This window comes from Chionomys nivalis, chromosome 3 (genome assembly GCF_950005125.1).
Source record: "Chionomys nivalis chromosome 3, mChiNiv1.1, whole genome shotgun sequence".
Classification (NCBI taxonomy): Eukaryota; Metazoa; Chordata; class Mammalia; order Rodentia; family Cricetidae; genus Chionomys; species Chionomys nivalis.
The window spans coordinates 90,462,891-90,486,036 of NC_080088.1; the positions used below are offsets into that span (position 1 = coordinate 90,462,891).

The 23,146-nt window shown below is 50.0% G+C and overlaps 1 protein-coding gene across 9 annotated transcripts in view; it reads left to right on the forward strand.

Moving 5' to 3' along the window:
- Nucleotides 1-23,146, forward strand: part of Tnrc18 (trinucleotide repeat containing 18) — a 110,003-nt gene that overhangs the window by 22,197 nt on the left and 64,660 nt on the right. For 6 of the 9 annotated variants that reach the window (XM_057765983.1, XM_057765985.1, XM_057765984.1 and 3 more), the window contains 2 exons: nucleotides 19,802-19,957; nucleotides 22,665-22,790. In XM_057765983.1, the coding sequence (XP_057621966.1) occupies nucleotides 19,802-19,957; nucleotides 22,665-22,790 (282 nt within the window). The remainder of the gene's footprint in view (nucleotides 1-19,801; nucleotides 19,958-22,664; nucleotides 22,791-23,146) is intronic. The other 3 variants (XM_057765990.1, XM_057765988.1, XM_057765989.1) reach the window with 1 other exon arrangement.

Sequence of the window (23,146 nt, forward strand, 5' to 3'; positions counted from 1 at the left end):
AAGTGGAAAAAAAGAATATTTTGAATTTAGGTGTCCAGGCATGTTTGTGGGGGACAGCAGGCCATGTCAGATAACAAAGGAAGATTGGAACCCACGAAGGTCACAGTAGTTATGGTAACTTCGTCAAACTTCTCTGAACTTGAAATTCTTCCACAGTAAGCATGTTAAGGGCGAAGGGGAGGGCTTCTCAAAATGGCATAGTGGATAAAAGGGTTGGATCCCCAGGATCCACGCGGTTGAAAGAGAGAACAGATTCTGGGGAGTTTGTCCTCAGAACTCCAGACAGACAGACAGACACACGCTCACGGAGAAAGAGAGATCGAGATCGAGAACACTGAGTTTTAGTTAGAAGTGTTCATAGAGAATGGAAGAAAGTTTGGGGAACATGATGGGGTGAGGCACTCCCCCTTCTCTATTTTTTTTTTTTTAAAACAAAGTCTCACTGTGTAGCCTTGGCTGGCCTGGACTTCACTGTGTAAACCTGGCTGGGATTAATGGTGTGTGCCACTGTGCCTGTCTTCTTTCTTTTCAGTTTCTCGAGACAGGGTTTCTCTGTGTAGCTCTAGCTGTCTTGGTACTAACTCCAGGTGGTCCTTGAACTCACAAAGATCCGCCTGCCTCTGCCTCCAGAGTGCTGGGATTAGAGGTGTGCACCAACAACCTTTTTTTTTTTTTTTTTTTTTTTTTTTTTTTAAAGACAGTTTTATGTAGCCGGGGCTGCTCTGGAGTTTATGATCCTCCTGCCTAAAACTCTGGAGTGCTGGGATTTAAGGAGTCTATCTGGTAATTGCCTGGGGGTGGTGTTGCTATGGCTTTTTTTTTTTTTTTTAAGTTGGAGTCTATTGAAGCCCACGTGGGCTCTCCAATTCACTACATAATTGAGAAAGACCTTGAACTCGAGATTGTGCCTCTGCCTACAAAGTGTACCATGTGATTGGGTTGTGGATGGTCTTGACTCCTTTTGGTGGACCAGCTGTTGATTTTGCTTTTACCTCATGATGTAGCATGCAGTCTAGATTTCAGGCCATCTCTACAGGTATTCCAGTGTCTACTAACCGTACATGAAACCCTGGGGTCGTTCCCAAGATCTGCATTGGTAGCATATACTTTTGTTTTGGTTTTTTGTTTTTTTGGGTTTTTTGTTTTTTGAGACAGGGTTTCTCTCTGTAACAGTCCTGGCTGTTCTGGAACTCGCTTTGTAGACCAGGCTGGCCTCAAACTCACTGAGATCCACCTGCCTCTGTCTCCCGAGTGCTGGGGTTACAGGCGTGCGCCACCACCGCCCGGCATGGCATATACTTCGTAATCCTGGCCTTCCTTGGGTGGAGATAGGTTGAGGCCTACTTGGGATTTGTGAGACCACTGTTTTAAAAACAAAAACAAAACAACAAAAATAGAACAAAACAGAACAAAAACAAAAGAAAAGCTAACATTTGGTGTTAAGTTTTCCCCAGAGTCCTTTAATCTATTTGTTTTTGTTTTGTATTGCTGGCAATGAAACCCAGTGCCATAGGCACACACTACTAAGTCAGACCCTCAGCCCAGGAAGGCCAGAGGTGCTTAGCATGCCTGGAGCGGAGAGAGGCCTGGCATCTACCTTTGATGGAAATGAAAGCCTTCATGTAGTGAGATCCTGTCTCAAGATAAAGGAGGACTGTGGAGATGCTGCTCAGTGGTAGAGCCCCTGCCTAGAATCCCCCAGTGAGGGGCTGGGGTGTGGCTCAGTGGTAGAGCCCCTGCCTAGAATCCCCCAGTGAGGCTTTAAGGGTGTGGCTCAGAGGCTTACACACCCTTCCTAACAGTTTTGCACACTTCTTAGCAGGTAGCTGAGGTTCTGATCCTACAATCTTTTGATAAGAAACTGCTTCATCTGGATGCTGGCTTTTCTAGGGCTGAGGGTTTGTTTTTATGACAGCTCATTTTGTGTGTGTATTCACACAAGTGTGTGTTCAAAAGGACGAATTGCCTGAGTCAGTTCTCTCCTTCTACCCTTTGGGTCCCGACGACTGAACTCAGGTCCTCGGCTTTGGAGGCCAGTTGTCCTGTGAGTCCTCACACCAGCCTAGGCCTGAGATTGAAGTCTCGGCTTTGTGCCCGCCATGGTCTCTGAGTCTCGATTTTCCCATCTGCACAGTGGTCCAGTTAATACTGAAAGCTTCCTTGCCTGGTCAAGCCCGATGGAGCAAGCTCAGCCCAGGAGCTTGACCCAGGCCCAGCTCTCTGTAGAAGTTACTGAGAAAGTGATTGCTGTAATTATGGCCATCATTAGCGGGTGACTCACAGATTCCTCAGGCTCATCCACACCTCTCTCTGGGCTTTGGAATTCCCTTCTAACTATCTCTGGCTGGAGCACAGTCCTTAGCCACGTGGGGCCAACCTAGGTTTTTTATTATATTTTGGGTCTGGTGATAGACCCCAGGGCTTTGCAGCTACAACTGAGTAGGTTTCCTAGGCCCTCGCTGCTTCCTTCATTCTTTTTTGTTTGTTTCTTCGAGATGGGGTTTCTCTGTAGTTTGGAGCCTGTCCTGGAACTAGCTCGTGTAGACCAGGCTGGTCTCGAACTCGGGCGCTGTGTCCCCAGTGCTGGGATGAAAGGCATGCACCACCACCTCCTGGCTCTTATTTAAAACCTCCCCCCCTTTTTGTATAATAGCAGACTAAAATGCTATTTTGTGTGGCTCAAGCTGGCTTTGAACTCCTGATCCTCCTCTTGCCTCCACATCTTAAGTGCTAGGGTCACAAGTATGTGATGTCATACTCATATCCAGCCTTAAAATGCTTTCATATTAAGTTCTGGTTCATTTGACTTTTTAAAGGGTCTGCCTGGGTAGCCCAACCGGGCCTGGAATTCACTATCGCTCAGGTTTGTCCTAGAAATCACCCAGGTTTGTCTTAAAATTGGGATCTTTCTTATTCAGTATTGCCACGCCCAGTGAAATATGCCTTTAATCCCTGCATTTGGGAGACACAAGGGATCTCTGTGGAGTTGTAGGCTAGCCTGGACTACATAGTGAGAGAGTTCCAGGCCAGCTAGGGCTATATAATCAGATCCTGCCTCAAAAAATTAAAGACAACACCCACCAAGGCAGGGCTGAGCATAGAGCTCAGTTAAGGCTTGCCTAGCATGCATGAAGCCCTGGGTTTATCAGTCATGTTAACTGCTCGTGGTGCTTGTGGTAGTGTAGGTACCCGTAAGGGGGGGGTGGTGGAAATGGAGGACAGGATAGTTCAAGGTCATCTTCCTCCTTTGAGTAGGTAGTGAGGTGGAGGCCTACCCTGCCTCAAAGGAACAAACCAAACTGTGTGCTTAATTTTAATCCCAGCACTCGGAGGCAGAGGTAGGCGGATCTCTGAATTCAATTCGAGGCCAGCCTGGTAGACAGAGTGAGTTCCAGAACAGTATAGCTGGGACTACACAGAGAAACCCTGTCAACAAAAAAACAAAAAGAAAAAAAGGGGGAGTATTAAACAAACAAATAAATCAGTAAATAAAACGAGGAGGCTGAGATGGCCCGCCAGAGAAGAATGCCTGTTGCTCTCGCAGGGGGTCCGAGTTCGATTCCCAGCGCCTACACAGCAGCTCAACTACCTGTAACTCCAGTTCCACAGGATCTGATGCTGTCTTTTGACCTCTGTGGGCACCGTATGAATGTGGCACATCTACATACAAGGAAAACACCCACACGTGAAAAAAATGAAATAAAATGGAGTATGATCATAGCATATTCCGAGAGATGTGTTTGAGGGTTAAATGATCCAAGTAAAGCGTTAAGCGCCGTGCCTGATAGAATGCGGACCTAGTCAATGTTTATTGTTATGGTAATTATGGTTTAGCTCCTTCCCTGATTCTACCTCAACCCCGATCTATATGGAATGCAGTTTTTATTACTATGGCTTTGTAAATTTTGGTCCTAGAGTCAGTGATGTCATAAAATTAACATTTTCCTGGAGTCACCTTTTTTTTTTTTGTTAAGAACCCCTCTTTGCCTCCCAGTCTCTGGATATAGTTCTTACTTTCCATTATCTTCTGCCCAAGTAGCCCTTGTCTGTTCTTGAAGGTTCCAGGGTTCCAGGCCTGGATTATTCCATCTTCCTTCTCCTGTTGCCTGTTTCCCTTGTTTTCAGGGCCTTCCTTCCTCGTTTCTGTGGAGCGCGCTCAGAGGCAGCTTTCTGAGAAGCCGTGTTTCCAGGGCAGCTCTTCTGAGGCCAGGTGTGCCTGGAAAATGCCTTTATTCTACCCTGACATGTTAGTGGCTAGTGATATTACTAAATTCCAGTGTCCTCCCCCTTTTTAAGGGGTGCTGGGGGTCAAGCCAGTACAATGTTTCGTTATTATTTGTTTAGCTTGTGAACAATTCTAGGTACTTAATTTTTAGCCATTGACTGTTCCATTCATGTACATAATGAATTTTAGTCATTTGACCCCCCAGTACCTAATCTTGTCCACTTGTGCTTTTTTTGAAGCTCGTCTTCCCAGATCTTCCTCCTGTTTGCATGCTTTTTTTCTTTTTCTTTTTCTTTTTCTTCTTTTCTTTTTTTTTTTTTTTTGTGCATGACCAGTCAGTTTAATTGGTGTTTCTTTCTCTTTTTTTTGGTTTTTCGAGACAGGGTTTCTCTGTGGCTTTGGAGCCTGTCCTGGAACTAGCTCTGTAGACCAGGCTGGTCTCGAACTCACAGAGATCCGCCTGCCTCTGCCTCCCGAGTGCTGGGATTAAAGGCGTGTGCCACCATCGCCCGGCCAGTGTTTCTTTCTTGAACCTGGGTGGCAGCTTACTTATAGGAGCATCTTAACCACACCACTAAAGAAAATAACACACCACCCCCCAGTAACCATTAACTGCCCACAGACCCTCACACCACACCCACCCCCCACTCCCCCACTCCCCCACCCCGCTTAAACGTGGGCCACTCACGTGGACTCTTGATCTCTACACACCAGGTGCCCCTCCTTCTCTAAATAGCTTGATATCTTTTAGCGCCTCCCAGTAGTGACCCACGTGGCTGTGTAGACCCCAGGGATGGCTTGGCCTCTTCCTAGGTGTGTGGGTTGGACATTTTGCCTAACTGACCCGCCGTTTTCTCTCTGCGGAAATGGCTGATAATAGTTACTTTTCCTGACTGCGTGGAGGCTAAATGTGTCCAGGCGCAGAAGCACCTAGAGCGTTGCCTGGCTCAGAGAAAGCCCGAGCTGCGACTAGGGATTTTCTTCCCATCCAGCTGTCTGGAGATACCAAGCACAAGGGACTGCTGTGGCCTCCTTTTGTGTTTGCTGTGCTCAGTGCCCGGCTGCCTGTCAGTCTTAGAGTTCAGTTCTCCCCGTCTGAAATTGTTTCTGAGTTTCTGTTTTTATTCATATTCGATCATTTCCTACCCACCATTCTCTCTCCATGCTAGGACCGAGATATCTTGAGGCCCCTGCTCCGGTAAAAGCATTTTCTGTTTCTTTCCTTTTCTTTTTCTTTTCCTGGCTAGCCTGGAGCTCATGTTATAGACCAGGTTGGCCTCAAACTCACAGAGATCCATCTGGGTCTGCCTCCTGAGTGCTGGGATTACAGGTGTGTGCCTCTGGGTCCAGCTTTATCTTTTAATTTTTTTTTTTTTTTGTATTATGATTCTGTGTTCTCTCTTTCTCCTGTGTGTGTATGTGGTTCAGAGGACGACTTTGGGGACTAGCTTCCTCCCCCTCCCTCATTTGGTCCCGGGATGTAGCTGTTAGGTCTGGCGACAATCATTTTCACCCACTGAGCCATCCATCTTATCAGCCCATGCCTGCTCTCCTTTTTGTGCTAGGTTATTTCAAGACAGCATGTGGACCATGCTGGCCCTTGAACTCAGAGATCTCACTGCCTCTGCCTCCTGAGTGCTGGGATTAACCGCCACCTGGTTTTCTTTTCTATTTTTTGCCTTTCCATTTCTCAGTCTTTTAAGGTGTCTTTAATGGGATTTCCTCACCCATTAAACATAAATATATATAAGTGTATATATGTGTAAAATATATGTCATTCATGTATAGAATATATATGTATATATACATATACACACATAAACATACATGCAATATATATGTATTTCCCCCCTCATGTAGCCCAGGCTGGCCTCAATTTGATATGTGGATGAGGGCAATCTTCAACTTCTACTCTCCCTGCCTCTATCTCCAGAGAGTGCTGGGATTATAGGTGTATACTACCACAGCCAGTTCCGGGGCTAGAACTTGGGTCTTCCTGGATGTTGGCAAGCACTCTACTCAGCCCTATTGTGATTGCTGCTGTTATTTTTATTACAGCATCCCCTTCTCTCATGGCTGTGTTACTTCTCGTGACTTGGATGGTAGTGACTATATTTTTTGTGCGGTTTCTTTTTCTTGACTTTTCTCTGTATTCTGTAGGTCATTTGTTCTCTCTTGTCTTCTGGTTGGAGATGAGTAGTTACCTGTCTCCCAGCATTTTAAGAAAGAAGGCAGTGGCCGGGCGGTGGTGGCGCACGCCTTTAATCCCAGCACTCAGGAGGCAGAGGCGTGCGAAAACTCTGTGAGTTTGAGGCCAGCCTGGTCTACAGAGCTAGGACAGCTAGCTAGGGCTGTTACACAGAGAGACCCTGTCTCGAAAAACAAACAAACAAACAACAAAAATTAAGACAGAAAGGAAGGAGTACTGACCAGTCTGATGCTTGGGAGGTAAAAGCAGGAGGGTCAGGAAAGACTTCAGTGTTAGCCTTAGGTCTGTATGGAGTTTGAGGGCAGCCTGGATTGTTTGAGAATGTGTCTGAAAATAAGGACAGGTAAGAGCCCTGAGTTCGGATCCCAACACCCACCCAAAAGCTGTTCACGTCTTCCCGTAGTTGGGTAGTTGGAGTGCTTTGGGGCGTGGAGACAGGCAGATTGCTGGGGCTTGGTGGCCTCCAGCCTGACTCCAGGTTCAGTGAGGGAGCTGGAGGGTGAGAGGAGGCCACCCAACCCATGCTATCTCTGTAAAAAGATACTCTTCTCCCCTGATTGTTGTTTGGAGGCAGCTGTTGCTGTGTGGCTGCCCTTGAAGTCTACCCCTCTCTCTGCCTTGGCCCTTCTCCTGCAAGTGCCGGGGGCCAGGCATTTCTGGTGCCGGCTTTTGCTGCTTTTCTTTTTGGCCTTGTATGATTCACAGAGTATTCTTGCTGCTTAGGCGCCTGGGTTTCCGCGTGGCTCTTCCTCTGCCTAAACCCAACCCTGAGCATTCCTGTCTTCTTAAAAGTTAATTTGCTAATTTAAACTAACCATTGTTATTTGCGATAAGGTCTCTCAGACACTTGGGTCACACCTACAGGTGAGGCTGGCCTTGAGCCTCCTGCCTCAGCCTCCGGGGACAGGGTGGAGAGAGCTGGGATCACCGAAGTAGAACTCCTTTCTCCCCGGTGAATTCCAGCCTTTTATAGTTTCATCTTTGTCAGCAAGGGCTTGTGGGAGACTTTAAATTCTTCCATGGTGAAAACAGCTCCCCAGGTATGGCAGACAGCCAAAGGCCTTTCTTTACTCGACTTTCCATATGCCCTGTGTTCTATCACCAGCACTACAGCCAAACCAAACCAAACCCCGCCCAAATCAGCTGTCGACTTGAAGCCCCCCCCTCCCCCGTTTTAGAGATGTCTGGACCTCCAAATTGGGAGGACCAGAAATATTCTAATTTGATTGTCTTGTCTGTTTGTTTGAGACAGGATCTCTTATCAGCTCCTACTGGCCTCCAATTCCTTGCGATCCTCCTGCCTCAGCTGTCCAAGTGCTGGGATCTGGGGCATATCCGTTATATCTTGCTAGTTTTTTGTTTTGTTTTGGTCTGGTCTGCCACTGTGTTATATCCTGACTCAGTTTATTTGTGTGTGTGTGTGTGTGTGTGTGTGTGTATGTGTATTTATCCAGAGGCAGGGTGTTGAGTGGCCCAGGTTGACTTGGGCTTCTCCTGTATGGCTATGTAGGATGGTCTTCTTGCTTCCGGGGTGCTGGGGTTATGTGTGTCACAAAGCCTGGTTTATGGGTGCTGTTGATCAGGGCTTAGTGCAGGCTAGAGTTACGCCCACTAGCCTTTTGCGTGTGTGTGTGTGTGTGTGTGTGTGTGTGTATGAGAGAGAGAGAGAGAGAGAGAGAGAGAGAGAGAGAGAGAGAGAGAGAAACAGTGGGAGATTGAGAAGTGCATGCTTGTGGGTAGGTGGGTGTACATGTCTGTGTGTGTGTCTGTGTGTGTGAAAGTGGGCCATTGAGAAGTGTGTGCATGTGTGTGGGAGGGTATGGGTGTACATATGTGTATATGTATATACACACATGAAAGTGGGCAAGCAAGAAGTTTGTGTGTGCACAAGTGGGCAGGCAGGAAGTGCAGGTAGAGGTCAGAGGACACCTTGGGCCTGGGTATTTGGTTGTCTCATCATGTGGGTCCCAGGGATCGAACTCAGATCATCAGGCTTGGTGGCGACCCCCTTACCTACTGAGACATCATGCCATACAATGTTCTGATAACATATATACACCAGAAGAGGCACCAGATCTCATTATAGATGGTTGTGATCCACCATGTGGTTGCTGGGAATTGAACTCAGGACCTCTGGAAGAGCAGCTAGTGCTCTTAACCTCTAAGGCATCTCTCCAGCCACCCGGAGAAGGAATTCTTTTTTTTTTTTTTTGGTTTTTCGAGACAGGGTTTCTCTGTGGTTTTGGAGCCTGTCCTGGAACTAGCTCTTGTAGACCAGGCTGGTCTCGAACTCACAGAGATCCGCCTTCCTCTGCCTCCCGAGTGCTGGGATTAAAGGCGTGCGCCACCACCGCCCGGCTCGGAGAAGGAATTCTTTTTTTTTTTCTTTTTTTTTTTTGGTTTTTCGAGACAGGGTTTCTCTGTGGTTTTGGAGCCTGTCCTGGAACTAGCTCTTGTAGACCAGGCTGGTCTCGAACTCACAGAGATCCGCCTGCCTCTGCCTCCCAAGTGCTGGGATTAAAGGCGTGCGCCACCACCGCCCGGCTGGAGAAGGAATTCTTAATTCTGCCCTTGTGCTAAGGCTTCTGTTTGGTGTGATGCCTCACTGGAACCTTCCACTTTGCCCAAGCAGTCTCTTGGAAGTCCATCCATCCCTAACTCCATCACTCCTGAGGCTGGAGTGGTCCTTAGGGGATGCATTCTTTCCACGAGGAAGTCCCTCTGTAATTACCTGCTTGCTGATTGTGACCAGTCTGGAGCCTTCAGGGCCCAGGCTGAGTGGACTATTTGCATGTCATTGGTTAAGCTGGTCTTGACCTCTCTCTGGGAGCCTTTGATACTCTTTTTATTTAAATCTTAAGCATCTACTTTTCAGGGCAACATATCCGGTGGTGGGTGAGACAAAGCCCGTGCACCCCGGGGAGAGTGCCCGATTTCTTGTTGTTGAGGGGCTTGGATTTGTGGGGGTGGCTGGAGGTTGCAGTTGTAGGGCTTGAGCGTGAGGGGCAGGTAGGGTGGGGAGGCTGGGAGGGCTTTATCTCTCTGGGCCCAACCCTTAGGCCCTACTCCTAGGGGTGGGGTTGATTTTTTTAAGGCTAGCTTTTGCCTCAGCCCAGGGAGGCCAGAGGAGGTAGCAGCAGCCGCAGTTCCCCAGCCACTGTGCCCGGAGAGCGAGAGCGCAGGCAATGCCTACGTACCTGCCGCCCCAGCTGTTGCTGTCACCTGGTAAGTGTCGGAATGCCCGGGACTGGAGAGTTCCAGTGTCTTGCCTTCTTCTTTTTTTTTTTTTTGGTTTTTCGAGACAGGGTTTCTCTGTGGTTTTGGAGCCTGTCCTGGAACTAGCTCTGTAGACCAGGCTGGTCTCAAACTCACAGAGATCCGCTTACCTCTGCCTCCCAAGTGCTGGGATTAAAGGCGTGTGCCACCACCGCCCGGCGTGTCTTGCCTTCTTAACGCCTTTGAGAGGCGTTGGAGAGATGGCTTAGTGGTTAAGAGCAGCGACTGTTCTTCGGAGGAACAGGGTTCTATTCCCAGCACCCACATGGCCGCTCACAACTGTGTCATTCCAGTTCAAGGGATCTGGCACGCTCACACAGTCGAACATGTAGGCAAAACAGCAATGCACATAAGATAAAAATAGACGAGTCTTGAGAAACATTACTTTTTATTTACTTGTCTGGGTGTGTGCCAGCGGATGTGTGTCAGGGTGCACACGTGGAGGTCAGAGGACAGTTTGCGGGTGTCACCTCTCTCCTTCGGCAGTGTGGGTCCCAGGGATGGAACTCGGTCATCAGACTTGTCAGCAAAGCTCTTTATCCACTGAGCCACCTCACCAGCTGAACCAGTTGGTGTGTGTGTGTGTGTGCGCGCGTGCGCGCGTACTGCACAGCTGTCTTTGTCCCCCAACTTCTTCCTTTCGCCCTCCCCCAGCTCCTAGGACCTACCCTTCAGCTTCCTCTTTTAGTGACTTGTTGCCTCTGGTTCCTTGTCACCAGGTCCATTATGCAGTGTTTTCTCTTTTGCTTGAGCAGGTGTCATGTTTCCCCCCTTTTAAAGGCAGAATAATACTCCACTGCACAGCCGTGCCACAGATTTGTTTACCCACTCGCCCACTGAAGAACTCTTGGGCTATTTTTGTCTGTGACTATTTGAGAACATTACTGCATTGCTTCTGGTGTACAGATAACTTCAATTCCTCCCAGGACTCAGCATTACAGGCCTGAGCTCCACACCTGGCTTACTTTTTTTTTTTTTAATTTCCCCTTTAAGACAGGGTCTCTAGCCCAGGTTGACCCTGTGCACTTCAGATCCTGTCCCCACCTTCCTCCAAGTGCTGGGATCAGAGGCAAGCACCACCTTGTCTACTTTTTTTGCTTTTGAGCCAGGGTCTGGCTGTGCAGCATATAGCTGCCTTATGACATCTGGGTTACAGGTGACCTGAACATCTATACACACAGCTTGAATAGTGTGACTTTAGGCGCCCAAGCCTGCGGCCCAGTGGACGGGAAGGACTGGAGCCATCACGGCTGACTTCCCTGCTGCCTTTGGAAGCAGCGTGGGGCAGGGCCTGTAAGCAGGGAAGGGAGGCATGTGGACAGCCTGATTACCCCATAAGCTGGAGCTGTTTGGGAAAGGGGAGAGGAGGGGCGGGCCTTATTCTCTGTCTGTGTCATTATATGAATCCGGATTCCCAGCTGCTGTGCAGAGTCCCAGGTGTATAGCCTTGGGAAGTCCTTTTCTCCTCTGATGAATGGCTTCCAGGGTGCCCAGTGCACACCTGAGACCCAGAGACAAAGGTAGCACCGATCTGCATATGGACTATGGCCTTCTTTCCTTTCTTCTTTTCCCTCCCTTCCTCCCCCCCTCCCCCCCTCCCTTCCTTCCTTCCTTCCTTCCTTCCTTCCTTCCTTCCTTCCTTCCTTCCTTCCTTCCTTCCTTCCTTCCTTCCTTATGTGGTTTTTCGAGACAGGATTTCTCCGTGTCCTGGAATTTACTCTTGTAGACCATGCTAGTTTCGAACTCAAGACATCCACCTGGCTCTGCCTCCCAAGTGCTGGGATCACGTTGGGTTTTCTTACATAGTCATACCCCTGATAAACTCTTGTAAGAGTAGACACAGTAAGAAACAAGCAATGATGACCTACTGCACAGGAGAACAATCAGGGTTGGAATGGGGCTCCTTTGGGTAGGTGCTTGGCTAACATGCAGGAAGCTCTGGGCTTTCCCAGCAATGCAGCAATCAGGCGTGGTGGTGCAGCCCTGAAATCCCAGCACTCAGGAGGTGGAGGCAGGGTGATCAGGAGTTCAGGGTCATCTTCAGCTACGTAGCAAACTTAGGATCAGCCTGGGCTACATGAGACCCTGTCTCAAAAATAAAAACGGGGCTGGAGAGTTGGCTCAGCAGACGAGAGCATTTCTGGCTCTTGCAGAGAACTAGAGTTTGATTCCTGGCAGCCACAATGGATAATTCAGAACCACCTGTAGCTCTGAGGGCGCCTTCGCTCATGTGCACACGCCCACATGCACATGTATGTGCATAGTTAAGACAGTGAGTATTTAAGAAGACAATTATAATAAGTACACTCAGGAAAAAAAAGGTTTCATTTTTATTTACCGCGTGTGGACGTCTGGGTGCAGAGGCATGCCATCATGTCCTTGTAAAGGTCAGAGGGCAGCTTGGGGAAGTTGTCCTCCCCCGCCACCATCTGGGTGCTGGGGATTGAACTCAGGTTGTGAGCTTGTTGTCAATTCTTTTACTTGCTGAGCCATCAGGTTGGCCCACAAGTACACTTTAATACAAGTAGTGTAACTGTGGTTTCTCCTAAGATATCTCTTTCCCTCCCTCCCTCCCTCCCTCCCTCCCTCCCTCCCTCCCTCCCTCCCTCCCTCCCTCCCTCCCTCCTCCTCCTCCTCCTCCTCCTTCTTTCTTTCTTTCTTTCTTTCTTTCTTTCTTTCTTTCTTTCTTTCTTTCTTTCTTTCTTTCAAGATGGATTTACTTTATATCCCAAACTGGCTTCAAAATTGAGATCAGACTGCCGGCGTCACAGGTGAACCTTGCCGTGTAATCTTATATTGTAGCCACCCCTCCTCCACTTTCTGAGCTGGTTTCATGGAGCCCAGGCTGGCATAAAACTGTGCTAGCTATGGAATCACTGAAGATCTAGAACTTGGGGTGCTCCTGCCTCCACTTTTGAAGGGCTGGGATTCCAGGTGTGGCCTCTCCACCCTCATCCTTCTTTGGGGAATGATGCGAGACATTTTATTGGACAAATTGAAGCGTCTGGAATAATGTAGCGCCAAGTTTGGACACTGGAGGGGGGGGGAGCAGGCGGTGAATGAGTTAACAGCAGCATGTACGGCGACTTGGATGCATTTGAAAGATTGTTGCTTCACTTACGGGTAGAATAGACAAGAAGGATGCAAGATTTCATCAGGCTATTCAGAATGGCATGGGGTTTAAAACTTTCCCGTTTGTTTACTTCTGGGATTTCTTTTCATCTAACACTTCTGGATTACGGTTAAATCACAAACAGGGTCAACTTCAGGCTTCTTGTGATTTTATCCAGAGCGCAGACAGGATGCCACTGGCTCTCCAAGAGGATTGTATCCTGGCCTTTACAGACGTACCCCTTACATCTATGGAGGAAACAGGCAGTGTGATAAGAAATTACTGTGTGTGGAATTCCCCCTTCAGCCCCTGTGGGTCCAGGCAAGCTGCGGCAGCGTTACTTTCCTCGCTTTCCCCTTTGTAACTGAATGCGTGTGACTAACTCCTTCCGGGATGAGCATGGGTTACAGGAGCTGGTGAGGTATGCACTTGGCACACGGCCTGGTGTGTAGGAAAACGACTTGGGAAAGTTGGGAGTTTTATGAATGCCATTAAATCTTTGGACAGGAAGCAGAGATACCCAAGTAGGCACTCGGCCTGGCTGTGAGTAGGTGGCCCCTTGTTAACCCCGACTTCTGAAGACGTGTTTCTTTCTTGAAGTGCTGGGATGGAACCCAGGACTTCATGTATAGTGTTCAGACACTCTACAAATTCTACAGCCCATCTGTCTTTGATTTTTAAAAAATTTACCTGTGTGTGTGTGTGTGCGCGCGCGCACGCGCGCACATACACACACACACACATAGGTTTTTCAAGACAAGGTTTCTCTGTGTAGCCTTGGCTGCGTCTGCGCAAGCTGGATGCCATTCCTCAGGAAGTAGTTCATTTCCTTTGAAGCAGGGTCTCTCAATGGCCTGGAGTAGGCTAGGCTGGTTGACTGAGCCCTAGGAGTCTGCCTGTCTTTACTTCCTTAGCCTTGGGATGAGGGATGACACAGGTGTGTGTGTCAGCACGTCTGACTGTGTGGGTGTGGCTTTTCAAGACAGGGTTTCTTTGTGTAGCCCTGGCTGTCTTGGAACTCAGCTGGCCTCGAACTCACAGAGATCCTCTGCCTCTGCCTCCTGAGTGCTGGGGTTAAAGGTGTGCGCCACCACCATAGTGGGCTGCATTTGATAATTTCTGTCTCATGCTTGTAAGGCTCTTGCTCGACTTACTAAGAAATACCTAAGAAGTAGCCGAGACCTTGAGTATGAAGATTCCTCGTAGAAAGAGTTATTGGCCTGTACTACCTAGCTCAGATGAGTCACAGTTTCCTCCCTGTCTGTCTCCCTCTGTTAGTTGCCTAGGCTAGCCTGGAATTTACTTTGTAGCCTAGGCTGGGCTTCAATTTGACACCTTCCTGCTTCCACTTTTTGTAGTGGGATTATAGGCATGAGTCCTTAAAACAGAATTGTTTTATTGTCACTTTATGTGTTATTTTGCCTGCATGTATGTCTCTGTGCCATGTGAATGCCTGGGGGCCCACAGAGGCCAGACGAGGGTGTTGGTTATGAGCCACCGTGTGGATACTGAGAATTGAATTCTGGTCCTCTGGAAGAGCAGTCAGTGCTTTTTTTTTTTTTTTTTTTTTTTTTTGGATTTTTCGAGACAGGGTTTCTCCATAGCTTTTTGGTTCCTGTCCTAGAACTAGCTCTTGTAGACCAGGCTGGCCTTGAACTCACAGAGATCCGCCTGCCTCTGCCTCCCAAGTGCTGGGATTAAAGGCGTGCGCCACCACCGCCTGGCAGTCAGGGCTTTTAACCACTGAGTCATCTCCACCCCTTGGTTTTTTCTCTTTTCTTTTCTTCCTGTCCCCCCCCCCCCTTTTTTTTTGAGACAGGGTTTCTTTCTGTAGCCCTGGCTGTCCTGGAACTCTGTTCTGTAGACCAGGCTGACCCCGAACTCAGATATTGCCTGCCTCTGCCTCCTGAGTGCTGAAATAAGGTGTGCAATACTACTACTGATTTGAGTCTTAATTTTTTCTTTTTAAAAATGATTTCTTTAGTTTTATTTTGTGTATATTGGTGTTTTGCCTGCGTGCATGTCTGTGTGATGGTGTCCACTCCCCTGGAACTGGAGTAACAGACAGTTGTGAGCTGCCCTGCACATGCTGGGAATTGAACCCAGGTCCTCTGGAAGAGCAGCCGGTGCTCTGAACTGCTGAGCTTCCTTTCCAGCCTTAATTCCTTAATCTGAAATTTGAGTAACAAGGTTTCTAGGCTCCAGGGTTTCAGGGTGGTCTTCAGGATAGTGAACCGGGACCTGGGAAGGGCCCTGAGGGATGTGGGCAAAAGACACCTGAGCTTTGGAGGCAGAGAAGGGCTTGCAACCCCCTTCCCCATCCCTGAGACAGAGTTTCTTTGTAACCCTTGCTGTCCTGGAACTTGCTCTGTAGAACAGGCTGGCTTTGAACTCACAGAGATCCCTCCGCCTCTGCCTCCTGAGTGCTGGGATAAAGGTGTGCACCACCATTGTAGCAGAGAGTGCTTGGAATTTTGATACCACTTTGAATATTCTGATCTTGGAAGCTAAGCAGCTTTGGGCCTGATTAGTGCTTGGATGGGCTAAGAACTTGGATCTTTTGGTAGAAATGACATTCACACATATGAGGATCTGACTGATATCCAGCACCCTTGTGAAACCACAGAAGAGGCATCACCTGCCTAGAATCCAGGTGCTGGGGAGCCTGAGATAGGAGGCTCCCTCAGGCCCACTGGCCAGCCAGTCTAACCAAGTCAGAGCCCTAAGTCCAGGGACAAACCTTGCCACAAAAAAAAAAAAAAAAAGATGGAGAGTGAGGAGGACGTCTGAGGTCAGCTTCAGGATCTGCATGCACAGGTACACACATGAACACGCGGGTGTAAACACACACACACTATACAATTCAAAGATAGTGTGTCAGTAACTTATAGTCACTCACTTCTCGTCTGAGGAAGGATAAATTGTGTGTAGGTAGGGCAAGTGGACCCCTCAGACCCTGACCTTGGAGGAGACAATTAGCCAGTCATTTGTGACAACCGCTGGCACTACACGGCATCCCGAGGCAGACAGAACTCAAACCCTGTCACAGACAGAAGCTTCTTGAATCTTTCCACACATCAGCCTTGGAGGGAGAAGGTGGTGATGCATTATGTATTTCACACAGCCTGGGGCGATTTAGAGATTGGCTGGAATGACAACCACGGGTTGGGAGTGGTGGCGCTTGGTCCTGGCGCTTGGGAAGGCTAAGGTGGGAGGACCCCCTGACGCTGGAGGCCAGTGTGGCCTGCATAGTGAGGGCTAGAGCAGCTTGGGCTACAGTAAAATCTTGTTTCAGAAAAAAGAAAAAGGGGGCCATGGAGATGGCTCAGTGGGTAAGAGTACTTCCTGTGCAAGCCTGGGGACCTGAGTTCAAATCCCAGCCCCCACACTAGCAGCTGGGAAGACAAGTGCATATGCTGAATGGACACAAATCCGTATACATGCGTGCACACACGCGCACACAGAGTGAGCCTAGGAGCTAGACATGACTTCTGCTCATCCTCGGTTGTAGAAGGAAGAGCTGTGTTTCTGCCGCCCGGCTCCTGGCCGCCTGGCTAGCTTATGCCCCAAAATAATAACACACAGATTGTATTCTTTTAAACACTGCTTGGCCCATTAGTTCTAGCCTCTTATTGGCTAATTCTCACATCTTGATTAACCCATTTCTAATAATGTGTGTAGTGGTGGCTTACCAGGAAGATTCAGCATGTCTGATCTGGCAGCTGGCTCCATGGCATCTGACCAACTATGCTTTCTTTCTCCCAGCATTCTGTTCTGTCTACTCCACCTATCTAAATCCTGCCTATCAAAAAGCCAAGGCAGTTTCTTTTTTTTTTTTTTTTTTTTTTTTTTTTTTTTTTGAGACAGGGTTTCTCTGTGGCTTTGGAGCCTGTCCTGGAACTAGCTCTTGTAGACCAGGCTGGTCTTGAACTCACAGAGATCCGCCTGCCTCTGCCTCCCAAGTGCTGGGATTAAAGGCGTGCGCCACCACCGCCCGGCTGGCAGTTTCTTTATTAACCAATGAGAGTGACACATAGACAGATGGCCCTCCTCCATCACTCGGAGACCCACTTTGTCCAAGTTCTTCCCCAGGGAGACTGACCTTCCACGTCCAACTCCTTCAGTTTCTAGCCGGGAGAAACCTTCAGCTCAGAACATTGCTGAATTAAATCTAAATTAATTGAGATTTAATAAAACAAAACCATAGAGTTCTTCAGTCTCCATAGGTGCGTTTCAGATGCTCAGGCCTGACACGGGGTCAGTGGCTGCCACAGCTCCAGCAGCACAGCGTCTGCTGGGCCCTGGTCCTCTCTGTGTCACTGTACATAATATATCTACCTAGTTCTGTACCTCGTAGACCCAGCTGTGCTTCTGGCTTTGTTGAGGATGTCAGAGAGGTGATGAGGCTGGTGGGCCTCGTGGAACTGTTCTGTAGGAGACATCTTAAGTACTGTGAGTGGAACCCAGTGGTCATGCTAGGTGGGTGAGTGCTCTACCACTGAGCCACACCCCTCACTGGGGGATTCTAGGCAGGTGCTCTACCACTGAGCCACACCCCAGCCCCTCACTGGGGGATTCTAGGCAGGTGCTCTACCACTGAGCCACACCCCTCACTGGGGGATTCTAGGCAGGTGCTCTACCACTGAGCCACACCCCAGCCCCTCACTGGGGGATTCTAGGCAGGTGCTCTACCACTGAGCCACACCCCAGCCCCTCACTGGGGGATTCTAGGCAGGTGGTCTACCACTGAGCCACTCCCCAGCCCCTCACTGGGGGATTCTAGGCAGGGACTCTACCACTAAGCCACACCCTAGCCCCTAACCCTGATGAGCCTTGACTTATTCTAGTCCAGAGTGGTTTTGAACTTTCCATCCTCTTGCCTCTCCTGAGTAGCTCTAATGACTGTCCTGTGCCATCTCTCCTGGCTTTGTGCCAACTTTAAGATTGCCTCTCCATGCAGTGGCTTACCTGGTCACTGGAATCCCCCCAGATGCCCCTCCCCCAGCCTGGGAGGCAGTAGTTGGTGCGCCTTAAAGCCCTGATGGTGACAGGAGCCGTTGGTGGCATCCGGGCCCCAACGCTTCTCTGGGTGCTGCTTGCTGGGTTTCACAAGCCCAGGCAGGGGCAGGCCCGGGCCCTGCGCTTCCGCACAGCCTGGGCAGGAAGAACTGGTGGCTGATGTAAGCCTTTGCGCAAACCCCTGGCTACTGGCTTCCGGAGCTTTCTACCCGCCATCTGCCACATCAAGGAGGAAGCCTAGGGCTTGGCAGGGCCCCGAGACCCTACTTCTCTGGGCTTGGGCAACATGAATGTGCTGACCGGCCACGAGGGCCCTTGGCCCGCGGGAGTTGGCGCTGGACTCTGGGCTGCAGGAGTTGGTGCTGGACGCTGGAGAGGGACTGGGCTGCAGTGATGGTGGCTGGACGTAGACCATGGTAACAGGCATGTGGTCAGAGGGTGTATGCCATCTCTAGCTACTGCTGTCCTTACTGGCGGGGGGGGTGGGGGGAATCAGTGAGGAAGCCCGGTTCTTTGCTTACTCACTTTTCCAGCGTTTACCCCAAAGGGGATGGGGTGTATTTAGGAATTCTATCTCCTTTGAGAGGCGGTCATTGGGCTTTAGGGATATAGGGCTTGCATGGGAGGTCTGTTGGGGACCCAGAAGCTGGAATAATGCATACATGGGTGGAGACTACAAGTTCCCTGTGGCTTAGACCGGGGCCCCTGGCGTCTGAGCCACACATCCTGTCTGTGTGTCCAGTGTAATGTTACTTGCTGTGCTGTCTGCAAACAGTGCCCACCTCTCAGGGACTAGAGAAGCCCTTCATGTGTTTATACAGAACCCTCTGCTGGGGACCGGCCAGGATGGGCACCTGGGGAGTGCTTGGTAAGGGTGCTGGGCCTAGTTATGTGTTCAGGGCTCACGGCCTGTCTCGCAGAGTATACTGGGGAGAGCTCGAAATCGCCCACAAAACATCTGGCCTATTTACTATTACTGTTCCTGAAACTATCATTATATAATTCTTGTTAAATGCATGCCTCCCACCCAATTTTTGTTTTTTAAATATTATTATTATTATAGTGCTGAAGATTGAGCCTAGGTCCTCATGCATACTAGCTAGTACATGACATCCCATCCCAGACTGAGGATGGGTGCTTCTGACAGAGTCTCCTCCCGTAGGCCAGACTACCTGGAATTTACTGTGCAGCCCAGCCTGCCCTTGAATTGCGAATTCATATGACAGATGTAACTATCAGGACAGGCTCCATCATTTTAAGAACTTTTCATTTTTTGAGGCAAGGGCTGGCTGTGTAGCCCAGGCTAGCTTGGAATCTGCCATCCTTCTGCCTCAGCTCACAAGTGCTGGCATTATAGGTGCATGTCACCATTCCTGATGTTCACTGTTTGCCTTGTTCCTTGCGATGGTCCCCACACATCACACCTCTCAGGGTGGGCTCTGAGATGTCCTGCTGGGTGTGCAGGCAGTCGCTGCTCCTTGGCTAAGCCAAGGCTTTTCCTCCTTGGCCTCAGCTTCCCCATTAGTGGGCATGTGCAGTCCCCAGACACTAAGGCTCTTGCACATCCTGGGTGACTGTGGGCTCTTTGGGGATACTGAGGTCAGAACGTGAGTTCCTTTTCCAGTGGCCCCTCTTCCTTACTCCGTGGGTCCCCCGGGTGGTTCCTGGGGCCCCCTACTCCCATTCCCAACTGGGCTCAGGCTTGCATCAGCAGCCAGAGTGGTAAAACTTCTCTGAGGGATGGAGGGGTACTGAGCCTGAGGGAAACCTAGTTATCTTCCTTGGTTGCTATAGTGATTGGACCCATAGGTTGTGGTCCAGGCTGACCAAGGGATACAATGCCTTTTGATTTCTGGCAGTGAAGGATTCATGGAGTAGGGGACCTTGGGATGGTGGTCCAGGTGTCACAACCTGTTTTGCTGGCTGCCTGACAGGGACCCCCCCCCCCTTTTCTCTGCAGGCGAGGCCTTCTTGGGCAGCTTTGTGGCCAGCGGGATGGGGCCCTCGACCCCTTCTCAGGGAAGCCCAGTATCCCTGCCCTCTGACCTCTCCTTCCGCTCCCCCACCCCCAGCAACCTGCCCATGGTGCATCTGTGGGCTGCCCACGCTCATGAAGGTAAGGAGTGGGCCAGATGGGAGGGGCTGAGGGCTGCTGGGCCACTGTCTCAACCATGTTGACAATTTTATGTCCCCAACACCATTCTCAACAACTTTCTCCCCATGGCCTCCCCGTTTCCCTTTTAGCACTCTGTGCTCGTCTTGTTACCACAGGGCCTTTGCACAGCCATTTATGTCTCTGCTTGCAGCTCTCACCCCGCCCATTGGCTCCTCCTTCAGCCATTGGCTCCTCTCCCTGCTGTCCTGTAAAAGATGACAAAAGGTTTACCTATGCGATTATTCCCAGGTGGTATGCACTCTGAGGGCAGTAACTGTGTTTATTCAATGAGAACCTCCCACACTTACCCCCATCTCACACCCCAACTATTGTGGGGAGCCGTAGACCTGGGTACTCTGGGCTCCTTTTTGGGGGGCAGAGCTAGGGATTAAACCAATATAAGGCCCCATGCATGGGAGGTGTGTCTTCTCCACCTCTGGCTCTGGTAGATTTGGGATATTGGTTGGTTGAGGTTGGGGTCCTCTTATGTCTTGTGGACCTTGAGGGCCCCCCTAGAGTCTGGGGTGCTGTAGTTGTGGGAGACCCCTGTTGTCTGCTTTAGGCTTCCTGGGCCATTCCCTACCTCCTGGGGTTGTGGGCTATAGCCAGAAGTGTCCCTTAGGTGTCACAGCATGGTCTTTCCTGTATAGAGGTCACTAAGGTCTCTTAGGGCACCCAAATCCAGGAATGAGTCTATACACCATGCACGGGGAGGGCTATGTCCCCTCTGCTGGGTGTTTGCTGTGGTCTGGGATGATGGTTGCTTGTGTGGGCTGGTGTTCTGAGCCCCTCCTGAGCTCTGCCCGGGTGAGTGGTGAGCAGGGGCCTGGACAAGGAAAGGGCGCCTCTCCTGTGTCACCTCGTTCCTCGGTCCTCAGTCCTTCCTGGCATGCTGATAGCTACAGCAAACACACACGGCACTGACGTGATCTGGTCCTGGGGCTGCACTCTTGGGCCCCCTCCATCCTCTGCAGCAGCCTGGGAAGGGACTGCGGTGCCCATCTTGGTGTATGAGAGTGGAGGGACCCGCTGCGTGTTCATATGTTTACTTGTAGTGCTGTGGACTGGCGTCTGTTCTGTTCGTTGTCTCGTTCCGTTTTGTTTTCAAGACAAAGTCTTGCTATGTAGCACTGACAGACCTTGAATTTCGCAGCAATCCTCCTGCCTCTGCTTTTCAAGTCCTGGGACTACCTGTGTGAAGCCATCACTCTGGACACCCCCCATTTATTTGTTTGTTTGTTAGTTTTGAGACAAGAGGTCTTACTTACTGTGTTGTCCAGGCTGGCCTTGAACTCACAGAGACTCAGAGACTCACCTGCCTCTGCCTCCAGAGTGCTAGGATCAGAGGCGTGCACCACCATGTCTGGCCTTATTTCTTACTTTGTGGCAGGTTCTCACTAAGTTGCTCCAGACTAACCTTGAGTCTCCCTCAGTCTCTCAGGTAGCCAGCATTACTGGCCTGTATCCGCAGAGCACCGCCTGTTTGTGATTCTTTGGTGGGAGGGAGGCAGGTGCTGAAGAATCAAATTCAGGACTTGGTGAATGTCAGGCCAGCATCCAGAGCACTGTCCCTATCCCCATCAGTGTTGTTTTGTTGTTGTTGTTGTTGCTATTTTTTTCTTCCTCAAGACAAGGTCTCTCTGTGTAGCCCTGGCTGCCCTGGAACTCGCTCTGTAGACCAGGTTGGCCTCGAACTCACAGAGATCCACCTCCCTCTGCTGGGATTAAAGGCGTATGCCACCACCCCTTGGCTACCTGGTGGTCTTTAATGTATTAGGTGATGTGGAGAAAAAACATTAGCCCTAAAGGCTGGGGACATGCCTTGTATCTCTGTCCTCAGACAGACCACAGTTTAGGGTCAGGGACACCGTCTCTTGTGCTCTCCAGTCCCAGGCAGGCTTAAGAAGCTTTGCCTGGCTCCTCAGTGCCCACCTTTCTGGCTCCTTGTGCCTGCCCTACTTTCCTTCTTTGCTGGCCCTTAGTTGTCCCTGTTCGTCACCTGTAGCCACCACCCTTTCTGAAGTCACACCACTCTCACCGTGGGCTTCACCGTGGGAGCCCTTTCAGGAGGCTTGAAGGGTCCTCCTTGCAAGAGTGGGCAGCCAGACCTGCCTGGCTTCTGCGTTCAGAGAAGTCAAGTAATCAGATCTGAGGCACACAGCAGAGGCAGGAGGCCCATGAAATCCACTTGTATCCAGGGTCCACACTTTACTGAGGTTGTCTGGGTATAGGGTCCAGGGCCTTCAGTTCAAAGCTGGGTTTATCTGCAGTTTGATCTCTTAGATAGTGGTCCATTGTGAGTCTGTTTTTTGTTGTTATTTTTCTTTGTTTTGTTTTGCTTTGCTTTTAATCTGTAAAATGAGATAAGAGTGTTGCTTTTGAGGTTTAAATGAGAATAATGGCTCTTCTTGTTTGGTTCCGTCCTGAGTTTGGTTCTGGGGTATTTCCTGGGCCTCAAGGAAGACTTGAGGTGGCAGGGCTTGGAGGGGGACAGTGGCCACTGTGGGAACTGGTGTTAACCGCTCAGCGTCTTGTACCAGGGGGCTGCCAGGTCACAGTGGTTTTTTTTTTTTTTTTTTTTTTCCCAGGAAAAGAAAATACTAGAAGGAAGTTCCCTGTGGGGGAAGGGTGACGGGCTATTCTAGACCTCTCTGTCTTCTCTCCTTAGGCTTCTCCCACCTGCCCAGCGGACTGTATCCATCCTACCTCCACCTGAACCACCTGGAGCCCCCCAGCAGCGGGAGCCCCCTCCTCAGCCAGCTGGGTCAGCCCAGCATCTTCGATACCCAGAAAGGTCAGGAACAGAGCGGGGTGGGGCTGTTGCCTGGCAGGGAGGGTCTGGCAGAATGATTTCCTGGGGTTCCTCTGGGGATCCTCTGTAGGATTCCAGGTATCTTCCATTGTCTCTTTCTTGGGGGGGGGGTCCCTAGATGGAACCCAGGGCCTTGCAGGTGCTTGGAAAAGGTTCTACCGCTGAACTGCAACCCCTCCCCCGTCTCTTCACCAGTATTTCCTTTTCTTTTATTGAGACAAGGTTTCTCTGTGTAGCCCTGACTGTCCTGGAACTCACCTTGTGGACCAGGCTGGCCTTGAACTCACAGAGATCCCCCTGTCTGGGCCTCCCAAGTGCTGGAAATAAAGGCACGTGCC